This window comes from Amphiprion ocellaris, chromosome 7 (genome assembly GCF_022539595.1).
Source record: "Amphiprion ocellaris isolate individual 3 ecotype Okinawa chromosome 7, ASM2253959v1, whole genome shotgun sequence".
NCBI lineage: Eukaryota > Metazoa > Chordata > Actinopteri > Pomacentridae > Amphiprion > Amphiprion ocellaris.
Genome location: NC_072772.1, coordinates 34,313,010 through 34,324,617, shown reverse-complemented (window position 1 = coordinate 34,324,617; position 11,608 = coordinate 34,313,010). Strand labels below are relative to the sequence as shown.

General features: G+C 37.6%; 1 protein-coding gene across 6 annotated transcripts in view; it reads right to left on the bottom strand.

The window, feature by feature from the left end:
- myo7aa (myosin VIIAa) overlaps nucleotides 1-11,608 on the bottom strand; it is a 75,162-nt gene that overhangs the window by 48,219 nt on the left and 15,335 nt on the right. For 5 of the 6 annotated variants that reach the window (XR_008602367.1, XM_055012529.1, XM_055012531.1 and 2 more), the window contains 2 exons: nucleotides 2,899-3,012; nucleotides 1,373-1,525 (listed from right to left, as the gene is read on the bottom strand). Coding sequence is in view for 5 of the 6 variants with exons in the window: in XM_055012529.1 (XP_054868504.1) it covers nucleotides 1,373-1,525; nucleotides 2,899-3,012 (267 nt within the window). In the remaining variant the exon portion in view is untranslated. Of the gene's footprint in view, nucleotides 1-1,372; nucleotides 1,526-2,898; nucleotides 3,013-5,510; nucleotides 6,037-11,608 lie in introns of those variants that run through there. The other variant, XM_055012528.1, reaches the window with a different exon arrangement.

Genomic DNA, 11,608 nt, shown 5'->3' with positions numbered 1-11,608 from the left:
CATAATTTTTGATATAGAAAACCACATTTTTTTTGTGCTAGAATGTAAAAACATGGAAATCTTAGTGCATTTTTTTTTTTGCATCTGGACCACTTTAGACCAGGTCAAGATCAAAAACTAGTGAGCTCAGGTGGGTCAAGTCTTAAATAGGTTGTCGTACAAAGATTAAAGACTCTATTAAACATTTGATGTGGAAAACCATATTATTTGTGTTAGAATGTAAAAACATGGATATTTTATTGTTTGTTTGGGGGGTTTTTTGCATCTGGACCACTTTGGTCCAGGTCCAGATCAAAAATCTTGATGCTTAGATGGGTTAAATCTGGAGTGGATCACATTTTTGTACCAACACAGTTATTAATGGTAGAGGCACCATCCAGGAACCCAGTGGATCCATTGCTGATGTCCCAGGACCAGACATAACAGGACACCCATAGAGGTCCCATGTTTATGATGTTGTGGCTGATCGGTATATATCAGCCTAGAATTTCACAGACATCATTTTAAATATCAAAAGTTTTTGATGTTAAAAAGTATCAAGCAAATCAGAGTTAACCAAGCAGAAGGTCTTGGAACTGAGATGGAAAAACCCCCAATAAAGCCCCAATAAATTCATGTGTTAACTGTATATGGTTGTACTTTTCCCAGCTGAGGTTGCTGCAGCCGTGCAGGACTTACCCTGCCACCACAGTTTGTCTTCAGAGCAAACAGGAGAGAGGAAGGAAGGTAACAAGTGAAGCAAAAGAGGGACAAAAGGAAGGAAGAAGGGAAGATGAGAAGTGAAAAACAGCCAACAGCAGAATGGATTTGTGAGATATTAGTGACAGAGGTGGTAAAGAGGAAGCACATTTATACAGGGAGGTAAATATGGGAACAGCCTGAACAAAGGGAAACACATTTTTAAACCAATCTCACACATTTTCTTAAAGAAAATCAGTTCTTTGATTAATTTTAACTTATTACACTGTATAATTGTTCTTTTCTAATTGTGTATTTATATCTGTATAATGTCACAACTTGATGGTAATTAATGTGCATTGTGTCTATTAAATAAACAAATAAATTAAACTCAGGTTAATCCATGGATGGCCTGCTGTTCTGCAAAGTTCTGCTGATGTTTTCAGGGGAAACTTTTCCTTTATTTCTGCACATTTGTGGTCTGAACTCCTGTGTTTTATTCATCATTATGTGTGGATGAGAAAAAACCTGTTGCTGTGGTTGTAAACGGTGGAAGAAAGTAACAGCATCAGTTCTCTTGACGCTTAAGAATAAAAACAGTGGTGATGAGATTTCTGACGTTCTTTTCTCTGTATCTAATGAGCAGGTTGTGTTTGTAGATTCCTGTATGCAGCAGCAGAACAGCAACACTCACATATATGAGCTTTTCTCTGTATCTGATGAGCAGGTTGCGGAGGATGCCGGCTTCGTTGAGGTCTCCGAGGCGGATCATGTCCTCGACGCCATGGATGGAGGTGGGATGCATCGGCTTGATGTTGGTGGCATTCTGGGGGGAGATCCAGTGTTCCTGGAGGGGCAGGAGGAGTTGTGGTGGGTTGGAGAGAGAAACGGGACACTTATGATGCAAAATAAAGTTACTTTTTTATTATTCCAACATCCATCTGGCATTTATGTTGAGTCACATTATAATGAACCACTTACTAGACCTTCTTTACTTTAACTACAGATCACAAAATCTTGAGAAAACTTTCCGTAATTACTCTGACTGCTCAACAGAAATGTGTGTGAATTTCTTAATTTATATGACTGAAACATTTGCACTTGGTGATAATATATAATTAGAAAATTGTGTCGTAGTGAGCAGTAAAATAAGACTTTGGGCCTTTGAGAATCATAGTAATTTTGTGTCATTGCTGACAGGTGTAGACTTGCACAGTTGTGATTTTCATAGCTATAAATGTATAAATAGTTTATTTGTATAGTGCTTAAAAGCACCTCACAGTTTGGTTATTTGCACAAGCCAATGACTGCAAGTTCTCAACTGGATTCAGGGTTGGCAATTCAATTTGTGACTACTCATATGTTGTGGCAGTACATTTAAATGTTAAGGGATGGTTTTGGACACAGTCTAGCACACTCCTCACAACATAAAGGAACCATTTTTTAAAAATAAATACAAGTGTCTCAGCACTACAGACGTCCAAAATTCCAACTGCTTCCAACCAAAACCTTTTGAGGTGTAAAACAGGAAATGTAATTTTCTTAGCAAAATTTCATTTGTACTTGGATGAACTGTACTTGTAATGTGACGATCACAAACAAATCTGGGCGTGATTGTTAACCAGAACACATATTAGACCTGACTGTGAATGTGTTTTCTACTATTTTGTTATGATATGTGATTCTGTTGTGACTGTAAAGGAAAAATTACTCTTTCCCCTTTCTAAGGTCATAATGGCGTTTAGACAGACAGGAGGTTAGATATTGTCTATTCTGATGTGACTAAGCAGACTAGTTGTCTCCATATTGGTCTGTAATCTAAATCTGACCTTCTCCCAACTACAATATAAACCCAAAGATCAGAGAGAATCCTCAGAACTGATGCTTGCATGAACTGCTGCTCTGTTGGTGTCACTTCTCCTGATATCAGTAAACTTTACTCACAACCTAAATCATCTGAGTCTCCAGTGTGTCTCTCTGTGTCTGACTCGACATCGCTGAACTTCCACAACAGTGACCAGCATCAAGCACCAAGGTCTGATAACATCAAGAACGTGAGACTCCTCAGCTGAAGAGTCTCACGGTCTTGATGTTATCAGACCTTGGTGCTTGGCGTCTCGGCCGAGGAGCTTCTGTTGTCTTCACGAGAAAGGCAAAGTTCTTTCTATATAGCAGCATCATATCAGGTAACAAAGAACAAACAAGTGTTTCATCACTTACATTCCCTTCATCATCCAACACCTGGATCTGTCCTGAGTCGCAGAGTTTGACCACAGCGCCGATCGGCACCTCAAACTCCCGACCGGTCTTCAAGTCCAACCAGACATAGTCTCCCTGAGAAGAAATAAAACAGAAACCAGGATCAGGACTGAGATCATTTTCAGAGTTTAGTCAAACCATTTAGCATCAGAGAGTTTCAAATCATCGTCAGAACGCTATGAAGAATCTCAGGAGAAATCAGAACCAGAAGGACCCTTGCTTTGACTACAGCATCTTCATTAATGTGATTTAACTGTTTTTTTAGAGTTTACATTTGCAGGATGATCAGACTCATAATTAGAACCAAATTACTTTGTTTAAAGCATAACTATTCTCACACTTAACCTTCACAGGACTTAATGCAGTCTGGAAATATGAACTTTTTAAAGACAGAATCTGGTTAAATAAAGACTTCTTAACATTTTATTCTACAGACTTTTACTAAATTTACTGTAGCAGGTTAACTGACAATCACCAATATCAGTAAGGTAATACAAGAATATTAATAAACGGTTCAGTCTGAAAAGGGTAAAGGGAACTTAGAGTGATCTCCTGAAGTGAAGCTTCTGAAAAGGAAAAACTAAATATATACCAGGAAGTTGTTATACAGGAGAGGAAATAAGGGTTAGGACAAAAGGATGAAGGATATTTAGAAATCATTTGAAGCATTTTAAGGAAAACTTTCATGAGTATTAAGCTCTAAACTGCTGAAGGCTTGAATAGTGGCTCTGAAAGCATGGATGACCTCAATCTTCAGTCAGTTTGCAGTTTTTATTCACTTTTTAGCTCTAACTCTGGTACACTCACTAATGCTACATTAGGTTACTTGCTTTTAAATGCAAATATCTAATCAGGGAATCAAGTAGCAGCAATGCAATGTAGAAAATCATGAAAAAAATAGGCCAGGAGCTTCTGTTAATGTTCAGAATGAGGAAATAAAATGATCTCAGTGATTTTTTCAGTGTCGTGTGATTGTTGGTTTCAGACAGGCTGCTAATCTCCTGGATTTTCATCACAACAGTTTTTAGAATTTAGTCATAATGGTGTGAAAAAGAAAAAAACTTCCAGTGAGCAGCAGTTATGCAAACGGCAACACCTTTTTGATGAAAGAGGTCAGAGGTCAGACATACATGCAGCTGGACTCTCGATGTGTTTTTCATGCCACAAATGTGATGTAATCAAAGAGTTTCTCAGCTTCAGTGTGAACAGTCTTGGATCATCTTTTCCCTTCATGAAAGTGCATTTGGACAGAACTTCTGAAGTGTTCATAGGTGGTTGTAGTTACCTTTGCAAAGACTCTGGTTAGCCGTTTCCAGTCTTTGTGCTAAAACAAACCAACCAGGTGCAGGCTAAAGTAATTAAACAGATTTTCCAAAAGGCCAAATCTTTTCAAAGGATTCATTGCAATTTGCAGCAATAACAAGCTATCAGTGCAATGAAATTCTTCATTATCAGTGTCATTGCCCTAATTAATCTTTTTACAGAACACATTCACATCTGCTCATATATACTGAGGTAATAAGATGGATACACAAGAACAGTGCAAAAAAACTCTGCACATGAAAAAATGGATTAAAAAAAGCATGTGCAGAAAGTTCAGATCTGCTCATTGATTCCTGTGTTATGATACATAGGACTGATGTTAGAGCACACACACTTTCATATTTCCATTATTTCAGATGCTGCTACACTGATTTACACTAACCTTAACCATAATCTGTCCAATAAATATGTCTAAAAAAGTCTAATTTACATTTTAATGATTTGTTTTTTATCCCCAGAAGGAAGGCGGATCTCAGTAGTGTGACTACAAGCAAGTACACAAATCTGAGTTAAAACCTGAAACACAGTTTTCAGATGTACAATTATGATTCAGAACTCAGAATCATGTGTAATTATTTTAACACACTGTTATGCAATATTATGTCAGCATCTCTCTACTCAAACACATCAGAAAAAAGCCACACAAACATAATCGATTGTTATGGTGGAACAATAATCTCATAATTATATGAACTTTATGGGAATGTTACTGGAAGGAACATTTAATTACAATGTGTTCTTGAAAAAAGAAAATTAGAACTTGTAGCTAATGTTATCAAATGTTCCCTACCAGCAGGGTCAAGGCTTAAAAACACTCCTTAAGAGGTAAAACATGAATGTAGCAGCAGAGCTTGTGTGATATTAATTAAGAACAGACTGTCACTGAAGTCAGACGTTAGCAATCTAGCAGTGTTTCAAGACTAATTTATGATCTTTATTAGGCTAATATCGATGAAAAGGTTGTTCTCCTCTTGCTCTTATGACAAAAAAGCCAAATCAGGAGCAAAGTGATTGTAAATAAGTCAGCAAAGAGGGAAATAAAATAGATTTTAAAAGTGTGTGCTCAAATAAAAGACTTTTTTCAGCATATTTGTGGTCTGAAACAGAAAAAAAGCCACACAAATATAATTGATATTGCACGTATGACACAGGTGAACACACACACACACACAGCTTGACGTAACACAAATCCACTCAGAAGACACGCACAATTATGACTCATGACACTTAAGACACACACACACGCATACCGGCAGCAGTGTAGTGTGTTTCACCACAGTGTTGACGTTGCGTAGCAGCGCCCATTTGGCCAGATCCTTCTCATAGAGGTCCACGTAGTCCCGACGCTTGTACATCTTCACAGTTCAAACTTACACTCACTCAGAAACTGATATCCAAAGGTAGAAGTCTTCCACTTCAAACAAAAAAACATATAAAATAGCCCCAGATGCAAGTGGAAGGTTGTGCAAACTAATCTGCTGTTTGTATAATTTCAGCTTCTCAGGAAAACTTTGAAATGTTCCAGATCTTCAGCTTCAGTTCATCACAGCTCCAGATCAGATCATAGTCACATGTCACCTCTGTTCATCTTCCCTGGTCCGTCTAAAACCAGCTGAGATGCTCTTTCAGTGATAGAACAAAGATGAAGCCAATAAAAGCAGCTCCAGTATCAGACATCTTGTAGGTCACACAGAGGAACATCCTGGTTTGTGTGTTTTCTTCAAATGTCTTGTTCAGTTTCTAAAAAGTCCACATAGAAGTTCATCACTGTGACGTTTCCTCTGCAGCCACATTTTGGGAGAATCCTCCAGCTCTCTCCGTCTCCTCTATCACACTTTGTTAACCCGCCCCCCCTACACCTCTCCTGTCGCCCGTGGCAACAGGATGCCACTTCCTCCTCAGGTGTGTCCTACGGTGTTGGATTTCCTCACAGATCGATCCACAACAAACAAACATCTAACTGCTAAGTAATGTCTGCAGGTGATGCAGAGCAGACAGGTTGTTTCACGACTGAGAAACGTTAGCGTGAAGCTAACAATAATCCTGCCAACAACCACCTTCTTCATGAGTCACACCTCTGACATCTCAGTGGTGACTCAGTAATTATATGAACAACGATGCTGCCATGCTGTTGGTAAGCACATGTGATGTTTCAACAGCTTTAGCATCTTTAGCATCTTAGCATGCAGATGTTTCAGACAGACCTAACATCCATGAAGCTGCTAGTTTGGCTAAACTTTCAGACTTTGGAGACCCAGCTGACAGGAAACGATGCCACGACATTGGATAACATTAGCTAAAAGTTCTAATAATAATTTTAAAAAATGGTTTAATCATATGTTCAAAAAACGTTGTCCTGTAATGTTCCTATAGAGTTAATGTAATGTTTTAATGTCAACATTCAGAGGAGCACAGATTATGTTTCAAGATAAGAAGAACGTTCTCCAACCAACTTTAAAAACTTACCAGATGTTATTGAGGTCTTAAATGACAAAATGTTTTTGCTACAGATTGGTTTACAAGGTTCCTGTTTCATGATAAATTAAAGGTAGAACATTTTGCCTTTTTCTTGAGGGAACAAATTATAGAATGTACTCTAGTAATACATTTCCACAATGATGACAAAGAAAGAACATTCTCAATGCAACACTGAGAAAAATGTTTTAAAGAAGACCTCAGACAATAGAACACTCTTTATAAGATACTCCTTTTCTGTGATACATATTAAAAAGGTGGAACATTCTGACTGCAAAGTTCTGGGGATGTTGTTGAGGAAACACATGATAGAATCTATAAAATGCTCCCACAATGTTCCACTATGTTTCACCATAACAAAGTAAGAACGTTCTCAGGGCAAGACTCAGTTTTGAGACTGTTAGGACGCAATGCTCCATCAAAGTTATAACCAAACGTTTCTAGAACATCTTTAGTTATGTTGCCTTTAAGAAGAACTAAAAGAAAACTTGCCTCTGGAAAAGTTAGCGGAACTTTGCAGAACTTTCTCGATGTTTTTGGGACAGACAAATTCTAGCATGTTGTTGACGTCTTTTAGCTCTAGTTTTGGTCTCCACAATTCAAGACTGAACAAGGAGCTGAAACTTATTAGGGTTGTAATATAAGGTTTTGAAACTGAACATTTTGCAAAATTTTCTCAGAATGAAACAACAATTGAAACAAAACTCTTCTAGCTGGGTATCCCCTTCACTTTAAATGATTTGAACGCACTAAAAGTACCATGAGTAAATCTGAATAAAACACTAAATAAAAAACACACCATGCAAAAATCTAATCTAAGTAGAGATGAAACAAATACAGCACCCAAGATACAATAAACACATAGACTGATGCTCTGCAGGTGTCTTTAGAAAAAGACACAAAGGAGAACTAACACTCCACTATTTAAGAGGATGAAGAAAGAAGGATGAAGGATGAAGTTTGAAGCAAAGACATGTCTGATGTAGAAGTCACTCTACAAGTTCCATTTAGAAGGAAACCTGAATGTGGAACTGCATATATCGAGCAGATAGTCATGATTCCCAACTGACTTTTCCTCTTTCTGTCCTTCAATCTGTTTAGTTTTACATATAATTATCAGTCAGATGATTGCTGTGAATCATATTTCTGTCTGTTTTCTTCCCCTCCTCCTCCTTAAAAAGACAGAAATGTTCAGAACAGTAGCTGAGATGTGAGCTGCTGAGTTTACTGTGAGATGAACACCGTAGCAGTCTGAGTGTGTGTTACATATATGTCTGTTTAATTAAGTAAATACTCCGTCTGGCAAACTGAGCCTCCTGAACATTACACCACCGAGTACCTGTCACACACACACACACACACACACACACACACACACACACACACACACACACACACACACACACACACACACACACACACACACACACACACACACACACACACACACACACACACACACACACACACACACACACACACACACACACACACACACACACAGTAAACAGGAGGACTGATGGCAAACTATCAGGAACCAGTTGCTGAATTATTGAACACAGACGATCTGTTTGGTGTCTGTCTTTCTGTCTCCTTCTTTATATTTCTTCTTCTTTCTTTTCCATCATCTCTGTCTCCCTCACATCATTCATTCTAATTTATTCTAATTTCTAATCCCTTGCGCTGTTGATGTGTAGCTGGATATAATTCAGGTGCGCAAATTGACAAATTAGTCAAATTACACAACAACTACTTCTGCTACTCAGTGATCACAAATTAATCAATCAGATCTTATATTCACAACTTAGTGTGGTACATTTCTTACATCTGAAGACTGTTACTTAAAAGAATAAATAAACTATTCTGTTAAACCTTGTCTATAAAGTAACCTAGCAAGTCAATCATTCATCTAGTGCTGTCAGCAGTGACAATATTGTTCTTAATTTACTACGTCAGTATCATTGCAGGTATTTACTTTTTCTATTCTAGCTTTATTTTAGCTTATTATTTTTTTTATTTTTGATAATGTATTGTACTTATATCGTATTGCTTTTCTATTAGGTAGCACATTTCATATGTTATGTAATTTTGCGTTTTCTGGGCAATATCTGGCAAAAGAATTTCCTTTGGGAATAAAGTCTTATAATAATAATAATAATAATAATAATAATAATAATAATAATAATAATAATAATAATAACATCTTAACGAGAAGATTTATCTTCCAAGGACTTACATTCAACTTTATTTATCACATTCAACTTTAATTTGCACAGTGATAGTTCTGTATTATATTATTCTTCATCCTTTTTCAAATTAGATGGGTTTTTTTAATCTAGTATACATATGGGGGGGGGCTGGAGTCTATCCCAGCTGACTCAGGTGAAGGCAGGGGACACCCTAGACAGGTCACCAGTCTGTCACAGGGCTACATACAGAGACAAACAATCACTCTCACATTCACACCTACGGGCAATTTAGAATGATCAATTAACCTCAGCATATTTTTGGACTGTGGGAGGAAGCCGGAGTACCCGGAGAAAACCCACGCATGCACAGGGAGAACATGCAAACTCCATGCAGAAAGATCCCAGGAAAGCCGGGACGCGAACCAGGGATCTTCTAGCTGCAAGGCGAAAGTGCTAACCACTACACCACTGTGCAGCCCTAGTTGGAACATCTTTCAGAAAACGTTAAAGCTTGGTGCATCTGAATGTGTTGACCAGTTTAAATCAATGATCATCGATAAATCTGCTTCTGAATGTGATTGTTTTTAACTCAGCTCCTTTTTTGTCGACTCGGTCGCCTTTTGATCCCATTGACTGGACACTCAACATGATTGTAAATGAGGACTTGCACTCAATGATTCCTCGAGATTTAAATAAAGGTTGAATGAATGAAACTCAGGAAAACGTCTCACACCTTTTCTACTACTATCGATGAGTTCACACAGATGAGGCTTTGGACAGGCGTGACTGAGAGAAGCTCGGTGTTAGTTGCTGTTAGCGGTGATGTAATGTCCACGCTGCCTGCGGTGAACAGGTGTGTGTTCTCATCATCTCTTTCTGCAGGTAAATAATTCAGGACAGACATGAGCCAGGTATTCACTTGCAGCTGCTAATGTCACTCCTGTGTGGAGGCAACAAACCGCTCAGATGGCAAACAGAAAAACAGCCAATGAACCACGATGTCCCTGTAATTCCCTCCAGAAAACCAGTTATCCATGTTTAAAATGCTAATCTACTGAGATATTCTCCTCTGGTTCTGCTACAATCTTTTTCTGTTCCTTCTAAATGAACTGGAAACATGAAATGCATCACGTTTTTTTTCCCTGAATGGTGTCTTTGTTTAGAGCTGCACTGATCCTATAGATAATGAATACTGGGAACAGGGAATTACAAGCTGCTAATGTGCATTGAATGTTCATTAACTTTGGGTATTAAACACAGAGACAGTTGGGAAAACATCCATAAGGACAGCAGGAAAACACCACTGATACCATATCTGTTTCATAAAGCGCCGTTAACTAATTGGAAAAAGTTAATGCGACAGCGTGAAAGTGTTTGTGTTCTGTTTTTTGTAATAACTTTAAATTGAGTATAAAATTAAATTGAGCTTGTTGTTCAGCTGTTGAGTTGGTGGAGACCAAAAATAGAGTTAAAAGAAGCCGGCCAGATTAGTTGTTTTGTTCTGAAAACATCCTGCAAAGTTCTACTAATTTTTTTCAGTGGGAAGTTTGCTTTTAGCTCCCAGAATGTTATTGTTAAAAGGCAGAATAATGAAAAATTTTCTGACAATGTTTGCATTGAGAATTTTCTTCACCCTTGTGGGAACCTTTAATAGATTCTATAATGTGTTCCCTCAACAAAAAAGCAAAATGCTCTACCTTTAATATGTCACACAATAGAAATACTATGAAACATCCTGTATAAAAAATATGCTGCCATCTGAAGTCGCAACAATATTTAGAAAACATTTACTGAATGTTGGTTTGAGAACGTTCTTCCTATGTCATCATGTAGCATTTTGAGAACATTTAATAGATTCTATAATGTGGTTCCTCAACAGAAAGGTAAAATGTTCCACCTTTAATATGTCACATTTCAGGAACGTCTTAAAACATTCTGTCATCTGAGGCCTGTCATTTGAGAACATTCTTCCCTTGTTATCACAGAACATTGTTAGGATGTTTTACAAAAGAATGTTCTATTTGTGTTCCCTCAACAATGTCCCTAAAACGTCCTCAGAACATTGGAGCCAGAGTGTTCCACATTTGTTAATAAATCACATTACAGGAACGTCTAAAAAAATCCACTGAGGCTTTGACCACATCAGGAAAACATTTTTTGAATGCTGGTTTCAGAACATTCCACTTTTTTGTCATCATGGAACATCATCTGTGTTTGACATCGAAACGTTATTTACATTAACTTTATAGGAACATTACAGGAAAAGGAAATTTTCTTAAACCGCTTAAACATTTGATTAAAACATTGTCTTTAAAGACATATCAGAACTTGTAGCTGATGTTATCCAGTGCTGTGGGGTTAAACCTGCAGTAGTCCTAAATTTGTCCTATATTAACTCCCTTTTAGCTCCATTTTTGGTCTCCACCACCTCCTGGAGGAAATATTAGCCGCTATAGCTGCTACAACAACATTACATACTTTATACTGACTATACTGTTAATACTACTTCGACTGTATATATCTTAGAACATTCATAATGAACCAGGTATTCACTTGCAACCACTGCACAGAGGACAGACAGAAAAGAGCCAATAAACCACGATGTCTCCTTTATTTCCTCCACAAATCCAGCAATTTGTATGTAAAATGATAATCTATATGTGGTTTTGAGTTATACTTGATTG